We start from the raw sequence: 25,801 nt of genomic DNA, 5'->3' as shown, positions 1-25,801 counted from the left end.
AAAAAAAAAAAAAAAAAAAAAAAAAGTAAGGCTCCTTTGCACTGTGGAACAAACTCTTCATAAACTTAGAATTTGAAAGGAGAATTACTGGCAAAAGGATACGCTTTACAGAATTAATCAGAGCCCTGCTTTTGCTTGGTCAAAAGTGCTACATGTTCAGAGATGAATTCTAGAATAGGTAGTAGATAACAGCCTTAGTAACGATGGTAGAACCAGAAGGGACTAAGAAAAGTTCAAGGCAGGAACCCAAAGGCTCCCCACCCTCCACGCCACTCTCACACAGCAAGGCTACCCTAAAATATTAGAAGCCAGCCCCTTTATCACCGACCCTACATTTTCCAGGAACATTCTGGTGGCTTGAGGGAGGGAAGTGAGTCCAGAAACATGAAACTGCCATTGAAGATTCTGATCCCCCAACGTACCTTGTTAACTCCCTGGGCCAAAGCCAACTATGAAAAACACCTCCATGCACATACATAAGGCGCAGGGATTTTCCACCTCCCACCAGGCTCATCTGTGACTGTAGCCACCCATTCCGGGAAGCTGGGCTGGCCGCCACAGCTGGAGGCTGTGGGCATCTTCACTCCAGCCGTATCGGCTTACACAGGCAATTTTCTCCTGACCTATGAAGCTGACATCATTCCTTAGGACTCGTGTCAGACAGGTCATCTGAGGAATTAAGTCCCTGGGAACTGAAGCAAAGCTTGGTAAGCAAGCAACCCCACAGTGTTCAGAAAGCAGTAGAGCAACTGAAAGGAAATTTTCTCCCATCTTCCAACACCCAAGCAATCCTCTGATCATATCAACATCACCCCAATCAGCCTTCTCCCTCTTGTTCTAAGTGCTGAAGGACTCTGAGACAAGGCTGGGGGTGAGCAGGCAGAAACCAACAGCTACTGGGAGTTGCCAGGAACACCTGGCAAATGACCCCCCTTCCTGTGAGCAGAAGCTCAAGGGCTAGTTCAAGCCCATCCCCATCCCAATTATTGGAAGATTTCAGTAATTTCAGAGGCAGTACAAAAAAAATTTTTTTTAAGTTGAAGGAAAAGAATATAGTATCACAAAGTTGAATTCAACCCTGAAAATTATCAACTGATAAAACAACACATAAAATATCTGATAATGAAACCTTTGGGACTGGACAGTGGCTTCTTCCAACTCAAGTTCAAGAGACTCCTTTTAGCCCACTCCAATCCACAGCTTCCTTGACAGAAAACTCTAGAATATGGGTTTTCTGAACTGAGGAGGATTTCAGAGGTCAGTAAGTACTTGGGCTCTAACTGTGTAGACACAATGGGCTGGGGTGACGACAGATTTCTAACTACAAATGTCCTGGGAAGGCAAACGGCCTGTGAGAAGCACCTTTTTTCCAGGAAGAGGGTATCCAGCTTTCAATCTCTTTCTAAAATGGTGCCAGACCCAAAATGGGTTAAAAACACTGACCTACTCCAGCTGTTAGATTTTACACACAAGACTCAGAAAAGTCAACTGAGTGCTCCAAGTGACAGAGCAAACTGTGTTACCTTCTAAAACTGGTTGCAACTGCAGGAGGAGCCAATAGCCCTTTTCCACTTCTAATTACAAGGATTCTATGAGGTCTCCAGTCGCCACTCTGTCTGGATTTCCGGGCCTGGGTGACACTCACCACGCTTTCCCTGAAGCGTCCAGAGGGCCAGGGGCCTGGGGTGGCTGGCTGTGCTACCAACTCCCAACCAGACTGTTTCCTGGGGGCTCAAAACAGGGCTTCCAAAAAGCCCAGTCCTCCCAGGGTAAGGCACAGTTCAGTACTCCAAGGACAAATCATAAGACCCTATTTGCCTGGTGTGCAAATAAGGAACAATCAGCAAAACCCACTGGCCCCAATTCCATAGGGTTTCCAGACCAGGCCAGTTATGAAAATTTCACAAGGGAAAATGGGGATCTAGTAGACTAATTCAGAATGAGAACTTTCTTGCAATGAAGTACAATTTTCAGAGATTACTCTGGGATGGGAAAATATCTGTAACAGCATAACTGACATTTCACAATATAAAAATGCTATCACTATGTGGTCAGCGATTGCCCCTTGCAGATCAACAAGCCATTTACAATCAAGTAATTAACAGGCCATCAGCTCAAGAAAACTAACGTATAATCTCTCTTGCAGGGAAGAATTACAAATTAAAACCTCTTTAAGAGACAATCAGACAGTTGCAAACTACAAATAAAAGCCCATGGAAGTAGATGAAGGGCAGCACTTATTCTGTGGGGGACCCTGCAACTGGTTGGGCCTTTTCACAAAGTACTGCATGAAGATGAAACATCAAACTGCTCATCCTCTCTTGACTTTTGACCCTTGACCCCTGGAGGAAATTATTTCCAAAATAAATGACTAAAGTGAGAGGAAAAAAGGGCCACATTTGTGAATATGCTCATTGCTGCATGTGGGATTAACTGCCACCCAATCCAGAAGCTGCCAACAAAGCAACAGCAGGATGGTGTATAAGCTCTGACCCCAAAAGTAGCCTGCAGCTCATTGCCAGGTACCCTTGGTACTTCTTCACCGTGAGGAAAGCGCAGCTCTTCTGAAAGTGGCTGCTGTCATGAGAAAGATGTTTAGAACAGTGCCTGACACAAAACGACTTGACCAAAGTTGGCTGCAATTATTACTATACATTAAAGTGGCAAACAGATGAAATCAGGCAGTTTAGCAAGCCCAAAGTGCACTTAGAATGAGTTAAATTACTCATGAGTGCTGGTTCTCACTAGCTTCTTTCTTGTCGATGACAAACCGTAAAGGAGAAATAACACACTTGGAAGCCTTTGCAAAACAAGGCAGTGAATGGCGCAAGGGGTCTGATTCTGTCTGAGTCTGTGTATCTTCTCCCAAGGGACTCAGCAAAATGTGTGCCAAGGAGCTTCTCCAGAAGTAAACACTGATCATCAGGAGCCACTCTCCACCGTAGCTGATGTAGACATTAGCACATCCTTGTCCGTTTGACACAGGACACATCTGCGGGGCCTTCAGAGAAAGATGTCTCAGCCTCAGACACCAAGAAAAGCCCCCAACTCTCTCCTCTATAGGGTGATATCACATCCCCCAAGAACATGGAACCTGCCGCAGCCATCCTGCGGCCACAAGAGGAGATTAAGTCAACATGCTATGGGGACAGAGCAGCGAGATGCAAAGAATGCTGATCCGTAACTTTGCTGTGAAAATTTAGCCAAACAGCTGTGGCTCAAGCTGAGAATTCCTGCACTTGGGAGACTAATGCAGGAAAATCTTGAGTTTTTGGCTAGCCTAGGCTGCATATTGAGTTCAAGGCGAGCCTGAGTTACACAGTAAAACCCTGTCTCAAAGAAAGAAAAAAATTAGCCAGTGCTGGAGTACCTATTGTGAGACCTATTCATATGGAATAATAATATTTTCTTTATTGTTGGAGCCAGAAAAGTTGCAGTTTTCTGTTCCTCACAGCAAAAGGCATCCTAACCTATTAAGGCAGGGACCCAAGCAACATCTAAGGAAGGCCCAACAGGCCCACCCAACTCTGGTCCAGGATTCAGCCAGGACCCTGGGAGAACGCCCAGGGGAGATGGTAGGCTCATCTGAAGTACACAGAAGACTGTCCCCAGGCCTGAGAATACCAGATGGTGTTGTGGGAAGGCACTGAGCCCCACCAGCCCCAGAAATGTGGCCTCTTACGACCTCTGGAAGCCTCCTGGCCACCAGCTCTCCTGTTTCTGGAGTTACCCATTTCACAAAGGCGGTGACCAAACTGCCCTCTAATGTTGAGCTTCCAGAGAAAGTGCAGGATGAGCAGTTACACTTGGATTTCAGAAAAACAATGAATAACTTCCTAGCACAGGGGTGTTTCACAGGTGATATGTGGCCAGGCCCCTGGCAAAGAACAGAGACCCTTGCAGCACACTGAAACAGAGATGACCTCCCCTGCCTCCTCACTGCCTGGGCTACCTGGGTGTGTCGGATCTGGCACAAGCACAGAAAATGCAGGTCTCTGATGGTCTAGGAATGTCTGATGTGCATTTTATAGTAACAGACATGAAGTGGTGAACACTTAAAATGTAAGGGTGGGGCAAGGGCCACTCTGGTCCTGAGAGGTTTGGAAAGTAGGTGGCAGGCTGACGGAGGGGTACTGTGGCTCTTGACATCCGTCCTCCTTATTACAAGAAATTTCGGGGGAAGCAGAGGAGATGAGAATTCCCTGATTCAACTCTGTCTATGCAATATCCATGACCATGGACCAAGGGTGAGAAGTGGCAGTGGGCAGGGCCCTCACGCCAGCTGGTCGATGTCCGTAGACCTACCTTATCTGTGGTCATGTTGTCCTCACAGCCTTCTCCATCAGGCCATGTCTGACAGCAAGATCCCCTGGGGCCAAGGACAATGTTTAATTTGCTTGGTATAGTACAGCCTCCCAGCTCACAAACAATCCCTCAATAAAGCTCATGGATGAGAGCAAGGGCTCATTTCCTGGAGCCTTGCATATGGTTCCTGTCTTGTGTCCCTACAGTTTCCTGCCCAGATCTGGGAACACAGTAAGTGCCTTTGAACAAACGGCTCCGAGGCAGGAAGATGCCTAACTAAACAGATACAAAACTGAGCTGCTTTCCAGCAATGGATGAAATTTGTCTTCCCTGCCTCTATCTCTTTTCTCCCCAATTCTCTGCCTCTAGAAGCTGCTGCGCTAACAGCATTGGAAAAGAAGTGTGGGGCGGAGTGACTGGTAGCCATGACCTTCAGAATATCAAGAGGAAAACAAATGGAGGTGCTGATGTTTCCAGGGATCTCTTCATTATAGTACTTGCCTTTCTTTCTAGAAATGATGGGAAAACCACACCAAATCTGCAGGTAAGAAAGAAACAAGCAGGCCTGGCTACATAATTTGTGGGGCCCAAAGCAAAGCGTACCTTCTCAGTACTTCTTACTAAAAAAGCAGGCAAAGGTACCTCAAAGGAACCTTAAACTGCTTCTTTCCCCACAGTCTAACTCTGATGCACCATTTTCTATTTGCTATTTGATTTCATGCACTGACTACACCCTCCTGAACCCCTGGCCAGGCCCCTGATGGGTAAGGGGGGTCAGCAGTTGACTGGGTGGCATCAGGGAAGTCAGATGAGCCCGGAGTCCAAGGGACCACGCTTCATCATCCCTCTGGACTTTATGTACACATCACAAAGAAAGAATTATGAAGGATTTCTAGACAGAAGCTGTGGAGGGTTTTTGTGAGTTTAGGCCGAGATGGGCATGGTTGCACACACCTGTGATCCCAGCACTCTGGGAGGCTGAGGCAGGAGGATCACAAGTTTGAGCCCAGCTGATGCAATTCAGTGACTCAACATGAACCTGTCTCAAGCAATCAATCAATCAATCAAAAGAGCTAGGATGTAGGTCAGTGAGAAGGCCCTGGGTTCAAATCCTCAGTACAAAAGGAACCCCAAATTAGGCCAATACCCTGTCTGATCTTACAGGACATTTCTGAGACTATCTTTTGCCTCTTTTCTCCCTCTCAAATCCTTTGATTCCAGCTTGATAAATCTTGAAATTTTGCAAATGTAATCAATCCCTTACCAGTTCCCAGCCCTAGAGGGTGTGTGTGTGTGTGTGTGTGCGTGTGTGTGTGTGTGTTTATACATACACTGGAAGAGAGAGTTGCTCAAGGACAAAAATACCAAGTGACCTGCACTGTGCCGGACAGCCCCACACAGTGAGGCCTGTTGCACCCAATGCAGTCATGGCCGGTTGGTTAACATGCCCAGAACACCTTCAAATAAATGAGCTTAACCAGAAGTCTACCCATAAGACTTGTCCTGGAGGCAGCAAATGCTGGGCAGAATTCTCCAGAAGTACTACCCATCCCCTTCTCTGGGGGCTTCACAGCAGGCTGGCACCATATTGGTCCCAGTGCAGCCAGTGAGAAGCTCACTAGTGGGAAGTGAGGTATTTATTCTCGTGGATCTCCTTTTCTCCTCCCTTTTCTTAAGCCACCTCCACATCAGGCCCCCAGGGTGAGGTGGTGGGTCCTCCCTCTACTGGGCCCCTAGCTCCAGAAGGGCTTCAGGAAATCTCTACTGTGGGGTACAGTAAACCACGAGGGTGGAAACTTAGCAAGGGTGAGGTAATAGTTGTGGTTTTATATTTAGCACCTGTGTCTTCCGGAGACCTCAGCGCTCATGGTAAGAGTGGGTTTTAATCACTTTGCTACTGCAGCAAGGCTCTCTTGGAAGCCAAGCCCCTGAGTCCTTCCTCTACCCCAGTTCCAGCAGCCTAGAGCCTCCTCATGGGAACAGCAGATGCCCATGAGGTCCCAGCTTTCTGGTTCCTTAGTGTTCCTGGTGCATTGTGGGTGCAGTCCCAATCCAAGAGTAGCGGAGGGTAAGCAAGTGTCTACAGCTACTCCCACTGGGTGGGCAACTCAGAAAGAAGGTAAAGGAAGCGGAGGCTGCACCCATTCCTGCTTGCAGGCCTCCTCAAATTCCCAGAGCTTCCTGTACTCAGATTGCACCACTTCCTGTTCAGCTGTATGCAGCACATCAGTTTCACAGTGAGACTGCAAAGGTGCTGAGGTGGTAGGCTCGAGTCAGGGAGCCCTCCCTGGGAGGAGGAGGAGCTGGTGCTTGCCTTGGCCCTGCATGCCTCAGCCCATGACCTTGCACAGGCCCCTCCTTGGTCGGTTCTGGGGCCCAGCTCTCAGGCTCCACCTGGACTTGAGTGCTCTGGTCCTGTGTACCCTGCTGAAGCTCCAGAAGGGCGATGTCTGCATAGCTGCCCTGAAAGTGACAAGCAGCACAGGCCTGGGTATGAAAAAGTCAAACCCTGGAGGAAACATGCAACCCAGTTGAGGCAGCTATCAGCAAACCACAGGCAGTCAGTAATGCTCACCCAACTGCCCCCACTTCCATGCAGTCCTCTGCTGGACACAAGGGTGAACGCAGCCACACGCACACACTCCCTTTACGCACACACTTACATACAAATGCAACACAGGCTATGGTGAGACCACAGAGGTGAAGAGACCCTGGCCCCAGATGGCCACTTCAGGCTGATCTCATCGCCTGCCTGGCCCTGCCCCAAGTTCTCAAGAGTGCCGGCTTCTGGCACCCTCTGCATGGATGCCAGTGTCCCCTCCATCCCGCTCCTGCACCTAATGTCCACCTCACACCACAGACAGAAGCAGTTCAGAAGCGGCACGGAAACCAGGTTTGGAGACATGGCTTCATTGAAGAGGGAAGTGACAAATGATTGCTATTTCTATCGGTTTTTCTCAGTGTCCCCTCTGTCAGGGATGACAAGCACTGTGCCCTCCCCACAGGTTTCCGGTCTCATCCCATTTTAGATCTACTGCAGCCAGGCTCCCTCTCTATCTCCTCATCCAGGGTCTGGGACAGAGCTCTGGCCCAAAGGAGTGTCTAGCAAGGCGAACCCTGGTTTAGGAGGAATTTGTTTAGGCTAAGACCATCTCTGTCACTTCTGTTAGCATGTCTTCTAAGACAGCCTACACATTTACAGTTCACAAAGGACACTATTCTGTTGCTTGACATTTGGCTGGGACTTTAAAATTGTCCTTTCTGCCACATTAGCAACCAAAGAATGCATTCTGCTGCTCAGATTAACTACCAGTGTCCTAGACAACTCCCTCGCCTCATTAAAACAACCCACCACACCTAGGCTGTATTTACTTTTAGAACTTTCTTTCCCACCCACAATGTCCTCACTCCAACCTGAGCCTGTGACCTGGTCTACCTCACAAGGACCTCCTCTGACTTAGAAAATTAAAACTTTTTGACAGTCTTATTTTCTCTTTTCACTGAGCAATTTCTCACTCAGTTTGGCAAAAAGCCCTCTTGAAAGCCACATGAGGCAGCTGTGAGTGAAGGCTTCTCTTGGTAGACATGAATGCTGTCCTTCCAAATATCTCTAGTTCTTCTCTGGGACACACGGTTGATCTCTACTCTCCTTGCCCCTTTGAATTAGGTGTGGTCAAGAGACCTGCTTGGCGCTCAGTGTGAGCAGAAGTGCTGTGTGTCGCTTCTCTGGGCTGCAGCTCTCCACATCAGATCTGCCACATTTCTTCCCTCTACCAAGATTACCAACATCATCATCCCAGGTCACGGAATGGGGACAACAGGGAGCAGAGCCCACAGCTGGCCCAGATCCAAGACACAGCATCAAGAAAGAACCCTTTGTTGCTTTCATTCGGTCAGACTGTGGGGTTGTTTGTTACTGCAATAGAACCTACTTCGTGCACCATTTGAAGAAAGAAGGACATGGGGCTGAGAACCTGGCTTGCTGCTTGAAGGGAGGAAATAAAGCAGCAAGAGAGAGGAGAAAGAAGGGTCTGGACTCCCTGTCATTATTGCCTTTTTTATGCTCTCCTACTCTTGTGCATGTGAGTCCTTCTATTCCAACTGCTCTTCCCCTTTCTCTGATTTAGGAATCACAGAAAGGTCCACACCTTCAAATTTCCACTCAAACTACACCATGTCTAAGAGCATTTCTCTTCCCAAGACCCCAGGTAGTCTTGGCATCTGGCTGCTGCTGCCAGCAGTAATCTGAACTTATCACTAAAAACACACTTACTGCCCTCACTTATCTAAGAAGATAGGATAGAGTAGTGGTTACAAGGGCAAGCTGTAAAAAAATGGCTTTGAACCAGGGGTGATTAACCAAGATTGTTTTTAAAAGATAGAGTCGTGCGGGGGGAGGGTACTGGTGCTCAAACGCAGTACCTTGCACTTGCCAGGAGAACACAGAGCCACTGAGCTGCATCCTTGGCCCTACAAGATAGGGGCAATGTTGCCCCTACTGGCCTCAAATTCTTGGGCTCAATGACCCTCCTGCCTCAGCTTCCTGAGTTGCTTGGACGACAGGTGAGCACCATGGCACCCAGTTATGAAGAACTTAGTTGTTTGCCACAAGTGGGCAGGTGCTACTAGACACAGATGCTGCTAAATATCCTACAGTGCCCAGAAGGGCCTCCCACAGCACAAAACTGACTTGCCCCAGTATCAGAGTACAATACTGAGAGACTGCTAGTACAAGTCTGAGGCCACATCCTAACTCCTGTGTTACTGTGACTTCAGGCACATCCCTCAACCTCTGGAGCAATGCCTGCCACCTAACAAATGTGTGATATATGTTAGATATTGTAACTGCCTCCTCCACTAAAATGCAAGCTCCTAGAAGGTGAGGACTAAGACTCACTTATGTGTGTATCCCTGCCTGCCTGGACATAATAAACATAGGTGGGCTGCCTGAACTAAGAGACATTCACTCTTTGCTGAAAGCTAGCTAGTTGCAAGGAGTGGTAAAACCTTCCTCCAAACACCAAAAGACAAAGCCTGAGTATTCTACTTAGAAAATCTACATTGCTTCAGTGTATTTATTACTTCCAGGTCACTACGAAGGACAACTCCAAGTACAGAGACTCTCAGCCAGAATATTTAAAAAACCAGAAGATAAGCACAGAAAACCATTTGCAAGTTCATGGCAAATAAACTATAACACTGATGCTATCTGAAGGAGTGACCTGAATCAACATGAACTACTCACCAACGGCTGTAATTCATTCATGGATTTAAACTCAACCCAGGCACAAACATAAATTTTTAATCTGCACCAGGACTGCAACAAGAGTTTGTTGTGTTTTAAAAAAATCTGTCCAGCAACTTCAACCCAAAATCTCAAATTAGCTCCTCAAAATGTACTAAACCAGAAAAATATTCCGAGCCAAACTCATTTGATTCAGTTACACCTCTGGTCTTGAGCCCCATGACCCCTTGCCAAACTGTGTTGGGCAGCTCTAATGGTCTCTGAGGACTATGTGGAAAGTCTGCAGTCATCTGTCTTCACGAGACTGTTTCCACTTCTCAGGCTCATGGGATACATGTAAAAATCCTTTGCTCATTTTCTAAAATCCGTTAAGCCCACCTAGCAAACAATCCTTTCTTTGTGACAGACTGTTTACACAAATTCACCAAAGGAGATTTTTCAAATATTATACTTCATTATAGCAAGGAACAAATAACATACCTTTGCATTTCTTATGACTCACTGGAATCAGGACTAAGGATGCTTTTACACATTAAAAAGCTCCGCCTACATCATGAGGCAGAAAAATAAACATGCACACATTCTTAAGCACATGGTGCCTCCCTACTGCCCCATGGAAGCAGACCCTGGAGCCCACTTCCCCCCTGGAACGGGAATAGAGACCAGAAGACAACCCCAAAAGTGCTACAGTCTCCAGCTGCTGTTGTAGCAGTTCTAAATTACATACACCATTTTTTTCCCCTTTAAAGTAGAGAGAGAGCATTTCCAGGGCTGTCAGCACAACTGTGTCGCAGAACTGCATCCAAGAGACAGCTGGAGCTGCACGCTCCCAGGGAAGACTGTGGAGGCAGCCTCACCCACCGTGGGACCTGCCCCTGGAGTCTAGAGCTGAAGTCGGAGGAATTCACCAGTCAGATGAGGGGCAGACTGGGGTGGAGAAAAAGGCCCCAGTGCAGGTCACAAAAGCTCACGAGAGTGAGGAAACACAGCAGCCCTGGGGGATAGCAGAGATTGCGCTGTGGACCCCAGCTGCCCTTCCTGGTGCTGTTTCTTTCAGAGTGCCCCAGAGGGAGATGAGGGTGGCAGTGCGGGGACACCCTACTTTGGTTCCTTTGTTTTTATTTCCAGGCTCTGACCCACTGGCAACTTTCCTTGGTCAGCCTGGGCAGGATTCTGGAGAGACCGCTGCAAGGTGAGGTGACAGGGTGTGGGGCTGGGGCCACCACCCTGGCTCCTTGCACTCCACAGCTCCCACCATGGTGCCCACCCAGAAGTCAGAGGGTCCTGAGGGCTGGGGTGCACCTCACAGATGGTCAGGTGTCCTCACCTGAAGCCCAGGGAGCAAAACTCATACTGGAGACCCAAGGCTTTGCCCATTTCCACACCAACTCTGAGAACATTTTTGTTGTCACTCGTCTTTTTAAATCCAGATCATTTAATGGAAGGTGTTACGGTTTCTATTATGGTGTCTCCCCGACCCACCCACCCAAAGCCTCATGTGTTCATAGGCTGGGATCACAGAAGGTGGATGGATGTACTACACCTGCCTTGGTGTTGGGGGGTCTGGTTGGAAGAGTGAGCCACTGGAGGCTTGACCTGGGTGCATTTCTTCCCTGGCTCCTACCTTTGTGCTCTGCTCCCTGGCTGCCATGAGATGAGCGGCTATTCCTCCACCAGATCCCTGTGTCGTGCCATCTATAGACTGGAACGTGAGCCAAAATAAAATTCCTCCTTTTAGTTGTGGGTGTCAGGTATTTTGTCCTAGCAATGAGAAAAGCAACTAAGATAGAAGGGGACAGCAAACAAGCATATCAAAGCTTTTACCCTCAATAGCCACTGTGGAAAAACAAAACTACACTGAGAGGCTGGGTGTGTCGCTTGGTGGTAGAGTGCTTGGCTGACATGGCTGCAGCCAGGGATTTAGCCTCAGCACCAGAAAAATAAAAATAACCCACAAGATGGCCCTGCCTATCTGTCAGAGTGGCTAAAATGGAAGAATGACTAAGCCAAATGCTGATGAGGATGTGGAGACTGGATCCATCATGTACTCTGGGAATGTGGAATGGTGCAGGCATTCTGGAGGAGAGTCAGGCAGCTTAGCTCAATAAACCAGGCACAGTGGCACAGGGCTGTAATCTCAGCACTCCGAAGACTGCAAATTCAAGCCAAGCCTGGGCAACTCAGTGACTTAGCAAGGTCTTCTAAATAAATAAACAAGTAAGTAAGATATAACTCAGTGTGAAGGCCCCGCATTCAATACCTGTTACTGCAAAAACAAAAACAAAGAAACAGCAAACACATAACTACCATATGACCTGACAACTGTACTCCTGGGCATTTATCACAAAGCAGGGAAAGCACACGGTTTCAAGACGACACACAGGAACGCTTTATTTGAAGCAGCCAAATACTGAATGTGACTCAGATGTCCCCTCCTGAAAGTGACACCTGAATCATTATCTAGAAGCCCGGAAAGGCAGGGGTCTGCCTGGAGTCACTTCTCCTGTGACAGATTGCTATGGCCGGTCTCTGGTCCAATGGCCTTCACCATGCTCAGGTGGAAGCCACCGCTTGGCAAGGCGATGGTCACCACGCCCCTTTCTAAGGAGGAGCTGGGAGTCACTAGGGTTCACACCCTTCGTCACAGCTATCTCTCCTTGTGGATGAGGAGCCCCAAGACATTCACCTGCGGAAAGTCTGGGCTTCCTGCCTGCTGACCCCTTTGAAGCGAACCCTTCTCCTTTCCCTCACCACGTTCCTCATCTAAGTGAGGTCTGCAGGCCTGAATGACTGCATTCTGTTCCAATTTAGGGGCTCAAGTTACAAGCCGACAGCAGGCTTTTACCCCTAACATTTAAGAGTCAGTGCCCTTGTGTCTAGGCCACCTTGCTTCAGAATGCCTGGGTGCTGTGGCATCTAACAATATCCAGCGAGCCCCATGCAACAGCCATGTCTGTAGTCCTCTCTCAGGGTGGCCAGAGGCACCCAGCTGTGTACAGATCTGTGCTCGGCCTGACTAAAAGCCCCTGTCCTGAGACAAAGGGGCTCCTCATCCCCCTCTGAAGGTGGGCTGCAGAGCCAGGAGCAGTAACTTTTCCCTGCTCCTCATTCCTTCCTACCAGCCTGGGGACTGTGAGGCAGCTCAGAAGTTCACTTTGGTAGAGTTGCATCTATTGAGACCATGTTATGAAACAAAGGCCCATTCATTTAAAAGGAAAGAATCCTCTCTTAGTTCCACCTCTGCGAACAGTAACTTGATCTTTAGCCAGACTCAAAGGCTACTCCAGGGCAGCTATGCGAACACACTCTTTCCCCTAAATCTAGTATTTCCAAAGTGACAACACACCCTCATCCTCTCCACCTCCCAGGCCCTGTGGCTAAGGACACCCATCTCTCTGTACTCAGTGTAGTTAGTTTTCAATGTTCCTAAGGCAGGGGCCCAAAACTAACTCAGAGCTCACTCTGCACAAAGCACCTCCTCTCTTCTCCAGGTGACAGTTGAGGGAAGACAGAGAGGAAAGGACAGGCCCCTTGGAGACACAGGTAATTGCAAATCCCAGCTGTGGATTTGAGACTAATGAGCTCATCTGTCTAATCATCGATCTGCTTGCTATTAAAGAAGAAAAATAATACACACCTTGCAAAAGTTAAACGAAGCAATTAATGCAACCTGCCTGGCAAAGAATGGATGCTTCCTAAACTGTAGATGCTATTATTTTTATTATCATGCATCCTAAGGATGCTCAGCATTTTTAACAGCTGCACAATGTGATTCATTCATACTGAACTTGTACAGAATTGTAATTCTCAGTGAGTTTCATGAGAAATGCTGAAGAGCTCTATCCTATCCCTTTATGCAACTGACTTTTAAAACTATACTCAGGACTCACCTTTCTTTTCACAACACCTATTTGTGAGGGTCACACTGAGTTATTTTCTGACATTCTCGACATTTTCTTTCTATAGTTAATGTCACATGTTCCCAAATTACCATGAGAGGCCAAACTAATGGTCCCTAGCAACCTGCCCCTCGCCCATTCAGGTATTCCCGCAGGCCAACCCCTGGATCCTCAGGACTCCCCGAACTATGACTGCTGGGAGGTATCAGAGGCCAGGCCAGGATGCCAAAGGAGTGCCAAACCTCAGGACCTGCAGGATTTTTCATTGTCCTGGGGATCAGACCTCGGGCCTCTTAAATGCCAGGCAAGAATGCTACTACTGAGCCACTAGCCCCAGACCTATAGGACTTTGGGCAGCTTCTCAATGTTAACTAACAGTCTGCAGGAGGCCAGCGGCAGCTCTCAGGAGACAGCAGGCTGATTTTTAATGTACAGTGTAATACCACAAGGTCAACAGCAACTCAGACGCTGCCCCATATGGCTTTTTCCTAATACCAAAACTAATTACCGTCCTGTGTACATTCCCAGGTTGGGGCAATAAGGCAGCTGCTGTGCAGCGGCCTCACAGTCACACTGCCTCCAAGGTCTGCTGCCACGTGCCTGGGATGCTCTTCCCTTGGTCTCTGGGTGGTACTGAGATACCAGTCTGAGATGTCTCTCCAGACGGGAGGATTAGCCCTCAAAAAGCATTCTCTGCGTGCGTAGGCTCCTCCCAGGGAGATGCCCAGTGTGCCTTTGAGAAGCTCCCTGAGTGGACCACCAGCGGGCAGGAAAGATGTGAATCCTTAGAATTAACACCATGGGCTGTTCATGTTACATCCGTAAGAAAAGGAGCAAATCATACATCTGTGCATAGTGGAGATGGCAGCTGCACTCGACAGGCAGCGATGCTCAGGACACTGCTTGGGCAGAACTTATCACCACATAGCGTTGGCTCCTGCTGTGTCCACATGAGTTCCTGCAGGCCTTCCTGCGACAAAAGTGAGCCGGCACACTCAGGGTGCAGGACGCAGTCCTTTCACCAGATTGGGATTTAGTCCGCTCCACCATCTGGCCCTGAGGATGGTGGCAAAGTGCAGCTTGGGGCATGGTAGTCAGGCTGTCTGGCTCACTGTGAGCAGACGTGGGGTGCAAAGTGGGCTTCAGAGCCCCCAGAGCTGCCTGGGCCTGAGTCCCTGTGAGTGTCCACGTGGAGGCCTCGTGGGCCCAGTGCAACAAAGCATCTCTGTTGTAATGGCCACCAGGTATGGCACCACGAAGAGTTAAAGACACATGAAGAAAGAAGAGGAACGAAGGGAGAGAGAAAGGAAGAAGCAGACTACACCGCCAAATGCTGGGCCTTTTTTGCCTCTGCACTGTCATCACCCTGTGCAGCTCTTACACACGGGACTCAGGGTGACTGGCCACGACTTAGGCACTTGATAAAGGTAAGTTGGAGACCTTGACAAGCACACTTCACAGTAGGCTAGAGGAGACAGAAGAGGGGGTCCGCTACTCCCAGGCCTGCTTTGTGCTCACAACTCTACTCACCTCACCCCACTTCATCTTCACAACAGGATGTAAGAGAAGAGCACTACCTTGGAGCAAAGTGTGGGAGGTGAGGAAACTGAGGACGTGAGAAGTTAAATCTCTGCAAGATCTGAGATGGAGCAAGGGTCTGCATTCAGGTCTCGCGGATTCAAGCTGCTTATTCTGCAGACCGTCTGATTTCCGGCTTGGCAGAGTAAGCCTACTCCAGCACACACCTCGACACGCTTCCACATCAGAGCTCTGGGACTCCACTATTTTTCGGAGGGAAAATACTAAAGCCAGAAATACGCTCTTGGGTACCCTGCTTCACTTTCAAGTGAAAGGGAATGGTACAAGTTGCAAGTCTAGCATAAAAGGCTGAGGAATGACAACAACCAGTTGTCTCCTACCAGCCAAGTGTCACCTGTGGAAGTCCGGTGCACTGAGGGTGAAGGTGGCCCTCTTTCATCTCAACCTCCCAAGCCTCCTGTAGATCCAGAAGGGTCCCTCTGCTGGCCCACTTTAACAGAGGAAGCAAACTCAAGACCTTCACCCCACAATGCTGCCCTGATGGCCATCACCCAAATCCAACTCCTCCACACCCTGTTCCACAACATACAGCAAAGCTTTCTGCATTTCATGTGCCCACATCAACTGTTTATTCATTAACTCATATTTAATGAATGTGCTTGTTCACTGGCCACACAGCTTGTTCTTGAGTTTCACCCATCAAAAGTATGTCTGTTGGAATCAGCTTTGTCTCAAGAGGGCAGATCCCCAAAACAGGGCCAGCCCTGATTAGGCCAGCCTCTCTAGCACAAGTATGTGTGGGCACCTACTAGAAGGAAGATCCAGCTCCTTTGAAAAAAGTGGCAAAAGTTTACAGATCCAGCCAAGGTATGTGACCAGGTCACAAATGAGGCTTCCAGCATGGATTTGATGAATGTAATATCTGTGTTAAAGACTCAAGACTTTGCTAAATTCCTCTTTAACTTTCCAGGACTCATGATGAGAAAACCAGCAAAAGTTACCAGAAAAATCAATACTCCCACTGTGTATACTCCAAATCTAGAGTGCAAGTTGCTCTCAATTATTCCAGAACTGACAGCCTTACTCAGGGAGCATCAGATCCCACTTGCTGCCCTCCCCGCCTGCTGCCGCCTTCCCTCATGTCCCTCCCGCTTCCATGCCCACCTAGGAGTGGCAAGCCACAGCCGGGGAGCTGCATGCCCCATCTGTGCCAGCCAGGATGCTATTCAGGCAGGAGGAGCCTCTTCCCCGCCAAGAGGAATCAGGGTGCTGTCAGGCAAGTAGACTCATCCCTGTGCTCTACCCCACTACTGTGTTCACTTTAGAAGCGGCTCTGCTATGGACAGAAAGGCTGTTTTTGACAGAGGCCTTCACAGTTTCTCTTTAAGCCAAACAGAAGTAACACTACATCACTCCAATGAGGTACTTGTCCTAATCCTTCCTCTCTTGGAAAACTGTGAAAGGAATCCACCCACTTCCACAATGACTCTCTTGCACTCTCGTTTGGGACTCAGGCCACATCAAGTAGGAAGATCATCAACATTTCCATTTTGCAGATGAGGAGACCAAAGCCTGAAGAGGCCAAGTGGTGAACCTGAGAGTCCCTGGTCTTTCCAGCACACGGAACTCCAGGGGTGGACCCTGAAGGACCTGGCTCTCCTAAATCACAAGGAGTTAGCAAGGTGCTCCACACTAATAAATGCTTCATGCTGCAATGATTGTGATGATGATGAATGAGAAAGTTGAAGAAAACAGGGAGGAAAAGGTCTCAGCCACCTCATCTGGACTAACACATCCAATCGTAACACATCCAAAATGTCCCCTACACTAGCATAATTTGTACCTATTAGAATTTTTTTTAGTTTCTCAAACCCAAACCTCCCAGCTATAACACAGCAACCAAGTTTTCCCACCCACGGCTCAGCAATCTGGGTCTCAGGATTATTTGTCCCTAACAAAATCTCCCGCCATTTCTTAAACTACTGGCAGGAAGTTGGATTTTCCACTTGATATTGTTAAGAGATTAAACTGTTTATCTCATTGTCATACAGAGGCCTTTTCAGTTTCCTGCTAATAGATTCAGGTTAGATAAGCATTACAGAAGTGATACTCCAAAAGTGTCCATACCAGCCAGCGTCCTTCCTCCATAAGGTTATGAGTCTTACTTTATTAAACCTACTATTCAGATGCTAGCTTATAAAAAGAAAGTATTACACATTCATGCATAGGCAGGAGATTAGACAAATACCAGTTCCCACACAGCCCGGGAAGAAGCACTTAGCAGGAGATCCTGCCCAATTACACACTCTACCACCTAGTCATCAATTGCCATAGAGAAGAGGAAAACAAATTGAGCTGAGCTTGGAAAGAATGTCAGCAAAATTGGAAATACACTTGCTAGGAACTGCCCGGGGGTGGGGGTGGGAGCTATGACCTCCCCTGTAAATGCCCAGGTCCCACTGGCCAGCAGCACACGGAGAATGAGCTGGGTGGACAGCCAGGCACCAGGGAACCCGATCCCTCTCTCCTGCAGCAGCCGAACATTCCCTGCAGTGTATAAAAATATTGAGCACTGGGAATATAAAATGTAATACAGCCTCTTCTTGGAAAACAGTACAGTTTTTTCATTTTGATTCAATGGATGGGGTAGGAAGAGCCTGACTTCAGACAACTTTTTAAGAGTGGCAATGACAAAAACAACCGAGCTCAATGCCCTTTCACATCTTGTTCATGCCCTCGGGCCCTACACCGAGATCAACTTTATAAAGTGAGCAATGGGGCCACCCGTTCAGGGGAGGTCTCGGCCCAGACTGGACCCTTAACCTGCTTCATTAATTCGTATCATCATCTCCAGACTAGGTGAACCCTAACTTGGTCACCAGGTCAGCGGAAATAATCTCAATGGTTATGTCTGTATCATTCATTTTCCCTTTCCACCCAGAATCTTACCACAAAAGTAAAATGTGAGATTAACAGGATAACAATGAGCTTTATGAGAGAAGATCTTTTTCAGCTGAAAATTAACCCCCATTATCCCAGGCTGAAGGAGCCATTTTTCTACTTATTCAGAGATACGAAAATAAAAATGCCCCCCCATGAAATCATACAAGAATGAGCTGTAGAGACTCATTCGGCTTCATTTTCTGTAGCTCCTACTTTTTCTTTTCTTTCTTTTTTTTTTTTGATGGTAGGGATTGAACCCAGGGCCTCATGCATGCTAGGCAAGCACTCTACCAACTGAGCTATACTGCTACACTTACAAAATTAGTAACTGGTCTGAAACATGTAAAAATTTCAGGAAATGAAAAAAATGTATTGACTGACAACCAGAAGAGATACCTTTTGCTGAATGGGTTTTCATTACATGGTATCAAGTCAATAAAATGTCCAACTAACGCTCAGCAAGAGGAGATTGGATTTCTAACAGTGAATTCTTAATGCCACTGTTAAGAAATACACACAAGTTGTCCAAAGCTGACATGCTGACTCCCCATCACACACAGCCTAGAAGGCTCCACATACCCTAAGAAACACCACAGCCGTCTGCCCTGAGAACACTGTAAGAAGCAGACATGCTGGACCTTGGCCCTGGAGACCTGTACAGCAGGCACTTCACTGACTAAGCGCCCCCACCTAGCTCTCAGAGTCCAAGCTTTAAGGTCATGTCCAACCAACAAGTGAACAAAAAGAAACTACAGTAGGAAGGGAGCAAGGTGTCAGGTAACACCAGCCTTCTGCTAGATGGTCAGTAAAATTACACTCTAGGAAAATTCCATGGCTCCATAATGGCCTTTCAGAAATGAACTTCATTCCACCCTCTTTGGATGAAGCAAAGTCATTTTTCAGGATTGTTTTGGGATGAAAGTGGAACTTAAAATAAAAATAGGGTTACTCCAAAGCATTCCTCTCAAGGCCCCGTGAACTTTCCAGACGACATGGCCTCGCCATGACAGGAGTCAAGGTCTCCCAACTCCACTTGTACCAATGCTTATTGGGCCTCTGATATATGCCACGTGGTATGCTGGGCACTTTTATAAACACTACATCCTGGAACTCTCACTGTCCCCAAGCCCACACATGTACCATTTTTCCACAGTGCAAGCCATGTGTAGACTGACCCAGGTCTCCTAAACCTGGGTCCAGCCCTACCTCTGTGGCAGCAAGAACATGGGATAAGCAATGACTTTGCCCTCACTAGAATTGTTCCTTTCTTTGTTCATCTTTCAAATGGTACAACAATTTTTTATGAGGTGTTTTCTTTCACTCATTTATTTACTCATTCCTTTAGTGCATGTTCTAAAAGCATGTACTGTGTTAATAGCCAAGGGAATCTTCAAAGGAAAAAAGAGAAACATGGGTCCTGCAACTGTATTGAACACTTTCTAGTCCAGCTCTCGACATCTATAAAATGTGAATATTGGAGAAGATGAGTTTCCAAACTTCTCCTAGACCCAGAAGTACATAATGTTCAATATGGAAGCTTCAGAAAAAAGTGTATGTTATGTTTTAATGGCAAGCACCAAGGCCTAACTTCCTGAGAGCACATGTATCTCTACTGTCTTTCGGCTCAAGAGACTTGAATTATAACCTTAAGAATTTACTCCTAGAGAAAGCAATCAGGGCTCTAACTGCACCATGAAGCTGGGATGAAGAAAGGGGTCCTAGTGGGAAGAAGGTGTCTGGGAGGACCTTGGTGAGACTCAAAGTTGGCGGTAGAACTACACTAATTGGAGATTGACTGTAGGTTCAGGAGGCCAGGGAAGCAGGCTGTCCGCAGTCACATGGACTGGACTCACAGGCCTGAAAGAAATGCTAGGTCTTTCTCCTCTGTGATGTTGAGACTGCCTATGGCATGACCATTACTTGGTTCACTAAGTTAATACTAGAGTATAGGGTTACAGAACACTTGGGAGAATTCATTATACAAAATCTCAAACAGGTAGTTTGCAGTCTAAAGGACTTTTCATCTTAACAAAGAGTTCATCTGGGTTTAGTATGATTTTTAAGTAATGACTTCTGATTAATGAAAAATATGCTTCTGACATTCACAGTATTAGAAAAAAAAAATCACTGCAAGGCACACTTGTCCTGGAGTTGAAAGTATGCTGTGCACACATCAAGTCAGATGCCAAGCTGTCTTCTCCCATCCAGACCCACAGCCACAGAACCCTTAACACCAAGGGTGCAATCATGACCCAGTTTAGAAGACCATTCATATTAATTCAGAATCACTTGCTGATTATCTGAAATCTACAGGTTTTATTCTATCAAGATGTAAAATTTTCCCATTAAATTCTTTAAAATTCTAACCTCTAGATAACTAAACTGAAACCTGACAAAATAAAATAGGTCTAAACAATGTTATCAATACTCCTAGGAGTATAAATAAACTACAGAGAACTAATCTAATCTGCAACTACATTTAACAGGCATGTGCCAACAGTCAGAAGAGTGACTCAGCCCCAATGCAGCAGAAGCTCTAAAGATGGCTTTCAGAGCACCTGAAATCCACTTTTCTAAAGCAGCACCTGACTGATTTAGCATGTTTTCTTGTAAAACCTAAAGGCAAAGTGTGCCTTAAACCTTTAACATCTGCATGGAGAGTAAGGTTGAGAATCAACCTCTTCTTTTCTCCTTATTTATTGGAAAGCATTTTAAGCTGACTGAATATTTTTATCTTTGTTAAGACAATGTGTTTGAAGTGATGTTTTGGTTCCTAATTGGCAAAGCCTCAGTTTGCAAATTTTAAACATCCAAAGGGCCAAAGACCCCCTTTTTGTCAATAGAATCAATATTCTTAGGTTAATACTCTGGCATCCTACCAGCACAATCTCTAAGAGCTGTCTGATTATTAACAAAAATAGGAATTGCGTGGATGATTTGTTGCTATGGTGGTACTTTTTCAGTGTGAAATTACAAAGAAGCACTTTTCTGGTAAAGAGAGCAGACAAGCAGATGGATCAATGGGCTCAAGTCAAAGCAGAATACTGAAGTGCCCACTTCAGCCTCCATGCCAAGGTCCACACCAAAGACACCCAGCTGCCCTTCCAGACACCATGATGTGCACTTTGAACACATCAAGTTTTGAATCAAATCTCTAAGTTAGTCACGAAGCATTAGGATGAGGTGGACCCCATGAGATCACCTTCCTGCTATGCGCATGTTATAAAAGGAGAAACTAGGCCAGAGAGGCAGAGCTCATGGGCACAAGTGTGTCCTGAGGTCTCACTGCCTTCTGGTCCTGGTTTCTTCATCCCTAAAGGAGCACCTGGAATCTCCCATACATGACCAGGGTCCTTCCAGATCTGAAAGCTGCTGAGACTTGTCCAGGAGAATCCTCTCCACACACCTAAGTGAGAAGGCCACCTCATCCTCGGAAGAGAGCACACATGAAACCCCACAATCTGGGCCTTCAACACTCTCATCTAGGAAAGAATTTTCCACTTAAACTATTTACCACTAGATGTATTTTTAAAGTGCCCCTAAAACTTGGTTTAGTTACTCAGAAATAACACTGCTACACACTTCTCAAAACCATATACAATCATTTTCAACTGCTTGAACATTGTGCCATGAGTGTTAATTTTTTCACTAAAAAAACCCCAAAGCAACACAAGGGTCAATATTAAAAAAAAAAAAATCCAACTAAACAAATTCCAATGACCCTTAAAATGCGGAAAGCACCAACAAAGCAGAGGTTTTGGCATATTATACTCCTTTATACAACCTGTCACATAAATAGGGCAGTGTTCTGTCTTGTTTTGTTTCTGTATGCCAACTACAACTGTGGAGCAAATCGATAAAATCTAATTTGTAAAGTAAAATGCATGCATATTTTAACATAGCACTTTCCACCGGTGTCTCAATGGCCCCGATACTCCAGAATGGACAGTAAATGACTGATGATTAGTTTCTAAGAAGAGAGATGGCACCATCAGCTCTGGGCAGTTCAGTTCTGTTTAGATCACAGGGAACAGTACCTGTGAACAGCCCTGCATTTAAGCCATTCCAGACTAGGTGTGTAATACAGTTACTTCCAAGCAAATTCCAGGGTCCGTACCTGTAGGAGCAGAAGGCTGCCACGCCCTGCCAGCACACCCCAGCACACGCCCACTCCTTAGAGCAGCCAGCCTGCACCACGAGGCACCCACGAAGGAGGCAGCATTCACGGGTTCTCTGGTCTGGCATGGGTCAGTGTGACAGGGACGCTGAACATGAGTGTGCGTGTGTGAGCCGGAATGTGAACGTGTATGGGCAGGTGCGCCGTAGGGTGTGAGGGGAGGGGTGAGCACGCTGAGCATGCAGGAGTGAGTGGGAGCAAGTGTATGTCCAGCTGCCACGCGGAGTAGCAGTGTAGACAGAAGAGAATTCAGCCTGGGGACCCCAGTGGCTCAGAGTGCAGCCTTAGGCTTATCTGTCAAACACCAGGGCCCAGGGCCGAGCCACACACCCAATCAGCGAAGATGCAGGGCCTTCGGTAGACAAAATATCCAGGACTCGAGTGATTTTGACGCAAAGAGTACATGTTTTGGTGTCACAAATAAAGTTTCTGCTCAAAATCTGCACATGAAGCCAACTGCTTATCAAGCAAGCACTTGACCCAAGCCCAAAAGTCCCTAGGATCCCATAATTTCAAGTTGGTTACCAACCCTAGCCCCAACACACTTGCACATGCACACGCGAACCCCAGTCAGCCTTAGGGAATTTTCCTGACTATTCTGTGGATGTCTAAAACCCTGTTTAAAAGTGAGAGGACAACAGGTCACTCCCATTCCTACCTCTGGGTCTGTTAGCTGGCTTGGAAACACCCCCTATCCCTCTGGTTTCCTGGCTGGCATCTCTTTGGCAACGTATCACCTGCCATATTTATCTCCTCCTTAAGTCATTTCCCGACAAGACCTCTTTTCAAACCTCAGGACGTACAAACTGTTTTGATAACCAGCCAGTTAATAGCTGCTAATCCACCACAAGAAAAGGCAAATGGAAACTTGGACAGCAAGTTAAAACAACTCTGAGTGTGCCAGCCAGGCTTCGGGGTTCAAAAGCCAGAGGGAGGAGTGAAAAGAGCTGTGGGGCAGGAGGGCAGGAAATCTGGCCCACGCACACTATACCCTCAGACGCACTGTTCGCCCTAAAGTGGTGTGTCCATGCCTGAAGGCAGGTGTGAGATTCCTGGGCCCTGTCCTGGCCACAAAATGCCAGGCTTACTGGGCCCAGATTTTGCATACACATTTGCCTCCAGATCAGCAGAAAGCAGAGTCTCAGGAAAAGAAATTCAAAATTTCAGACTGTGATTTCTGAAGTGGGAGTTGGACAGAATGCTTCAGAGTTCAAACCCCTCGGTGAATGACACTGAGCAGAAACATACAGCACCCCATTGCAGAGAAAGATACAGCCTGGCTACTATAGAGCACCCAGCCTTTCTCAGGGCAGCACAACCCCTTCCACAGAGCTAGGAAACTCCCCATGCTCTGGAAAAGCTAAGAGAAAGGTCAGACTTTCTTAGAAGTGCTTGTCCCAGTGCTTACACCTTCTGAAAGACACCGGTCCTCTGGAGAGTGAAAGCAGCCTCTGACTCAGACTAACCATGTGACAGAAATAAAGTCCTGTCCAGCAGCACCACTAGAACAAGATGCCAGTGTGATGACCCCAAAGACCAAGCGGAAACGGACCTGTCCCAACTCTCACCCTTCACCATCTAAGGTGATTCACCCAATGTGACATCCTGCTAGCAGTGGCCCAGCCTGCCTGGCCAAAGCAGGGTTTTCACTTTGGCTCACAGCAAACTCCACCTTAGTTACACTGAGCACCCTGACACTGCACCTTGTGGAGGCTTGGCCACTGCTTACCCAACAGACCAGCCACCACCACATCTCCAGGCTTCAGGGTCCAGTCACAGGGTCCCATCTCTGCCCTATTAGTAGAGGCTGAGTTAATCCGATGACATCCTCATCAGCTTCCGTCAATCACAGAATTAAGGGTTTCAGGTGATCAGACAAATTCTGTGCTCAGCAGCTCTGTCCACTGTTTTGGTGATCCTTACAAATGTTATGCTCCCAAAAAGAGTGGTGAGACCTACAGAAGGTACCTTAAAAACTTATTTTTGAAGATGGACATGGAAACAGCAATAGAAGTGACTCACATTTACTGTCTCGCCCACAGAACACAGGGCCCTGGCAAACACCTGGAAAGAAATACTACTTAGGGTGGCTCCAGGACCCTGGGCAATCTTCAGCACTGAGTAGAAAGTAAGAAAACCAGAGGACACGTGAGGCATCAAGGTCTGCTAAAAGCAGGATGAGCTCAAGAAAAAACCTCAGGGCAAGACTTACCACTCTGGGTTTCTGCTGGTCCAGGGTATGAAGAAAGGCAGCGTTGGGGTCTAGGGTGCGTTCCGGGTCACTGGAAATGTCCTCTTCCGAGTCCTCATAGGACGAGGAGAAGCCCGTGGAGGAGGCAGAAGAAGAGGACAGCTTCCTCAGGGGCAGGCTGCCCCGAGGGCTTCCGTGCACCTCCTCCAAGCTGCCGTCCTCCTGAGCACCCATGTCTGTAATGATGACGGCAGGTATAGCAGGTGAGCTGCTGGGGCTGCAGGCCTCTCTCAAGGAAGGCTTGTCCTGGTCCAAGGGAAGCTGCTCTGGCCGGGGGCGGGCATCTCCATCCTGCAGCTGGCTTTCCCAAGTCCCCTTCTTTTGTACCCCTGTGCCTGGGGTCCTGGCCAGGCCAGCTTCCTCCATGGGAGGCAGCCAAGGCCTGGAGCCCCGAGGCTGCACACCGTCCCTGGGAGAGCACTGGGGTTCATTCAGGCTTTTCCCCAGTTCCCAGCAGGGCAGAGGCTCCAACATTCTGCCAGAAGGAACTCGGGCCTCCACCTGCTTGGGCCCTGGCTGTGCTGCGGGACTGCCCCCAAGCAAGCCCCAGGAGGGAGACCCTTCCCCGGCTCTGTCAGGGAGAGGCTGAGCCTCCCCAGCGCCTACAGAACCCAGGTGTCCAGGTAGCGCTGAGCAGCTCAGGGCCTCTGACAGCTCCAAGCCTGGCACAGGTGCAGGGTTCTTTGCCGGCTTTTCAGGGACTTCAGGCTCCCTGGAGAAGGGGCTGCCAGAGGGCAGAGTCCCTCTCCCCGCCTTCCCACGGGGTTCTCCATCACACTGCCCAACCCATTCTGGGGTCGGGCTTGTCTCACTGCCCAGAAACTGCCCTTGCCGCTCCACCAGGGCCTCCCCGGGGTGTGAGTCCCCAGGCTCGCTGGCCCACTCCATGAGGGCAGTGTCATGTGGACGGTGAGGCCCTACGGATGTGACTGGCCCTGCTACTTCTGTGTCCATCCCTAAGCTTGGTCCGACAGGCTCCAATACAGGAGCTTCACAGCTCCAAGTTTCTGAAACAGGGGTGTCACTTTTGTCAATTTCCACGGCAAGGTCCGGTGAGTCACCACAGGGACTGGCAGGAGGTCCCTTCTCCCTCTTCTGCGAAGCCGCTGTATTATAAGCATCTGGTTCGGTCCGGATGGCCCAGCCCTGGAGGAGCGCCACTCCCTCCTTGTCCTTCGAGGGGATCGAGCTGAAACCTCTCCTCTCGGAGTCCACGTCGGGAGTCTCTGGACACTGGTCCCCCCAGGATTTTGTCCTCCGTTCCTCGCTGGGGGGCCCCTGAGCCAGGCCCCTTTTCGGGGGCTGGCTGCTGCTGCGGATGGAGCTCGGAGAGGGTGAGCGGGCCCGGCCTAGGCGCGGGCTGCGGGGCGCCAGGGTGGCAGCACTCTGTGCTTGGATGTGCGCCTCGAATAGGCCCACTTTCTGGTTCACCTGCACGTTCT

General features: G+C 48.1%; 1 protein-coding gene and 1 long non-coding RNA gene across 3 annotated transcripts in view; one reads left to right on the top strand and one right to left on the bottom strand.

Moving 5' to 3' along the window:
• Positions 1–8,354, top strand: part of LOC104854595 — a 10,589-nt gene extending 2,235 nt beyond the window's left edge. The window contains exons 2-3 of one of the 2 annotated variants that reach the window (XR_778180.2): positions 4,675–4,849; positions 7,973–8,354. This is a non-coding gene — a long non-coding RNA (uncharacterized LOC104854595). The remainder of the gene's footprint in view (positions 1–4,674; positions 4,850–7,972) is intronic. The other variant, XR_778181.2, reaches the window with a different exon arrangement.
• Itpkb (inositol-trisphosphate 3-kinase B) overlaps positions 1–25,801 on the bottom strand; it is a 109,231-nt gene that overhangs the window by 55,923 nt on the left and 27,507 nt on the right. The window contains exon 3 of the mRNA XM_010613233.1: positions 24,321–25,799. Within this exon, the coding sequence (XP_010611535.1) occupies positions 24,321–25,799 (1,479 nt within the window). The remainder of the gene's footprint in view (positions 1–24,320; positions 25,800–25,801) is intronic.

This window comes from Fukomys damarensis, unplaced genomic scaffold, assembly GCF_012274545.1.
Source record: "Fukomys damarensis isolate Sample0158 unplaced genomic scaffold, DMR_v1.0_HiC HiC_scaffold_11, whole genome shotgun sequence".
Classification (NCBI taxonomy): domain Eukaryota; kingdom Metazoa; phylum Chordata; class Mammalia; order Rodentia; family Bathyergidae; genus Fukomys; species Fukomys damarensis.
Note: the sequence above shows the minus strand (reverse complement) of the source record. Positions and strands in the feature narration are given on the sequence as shown.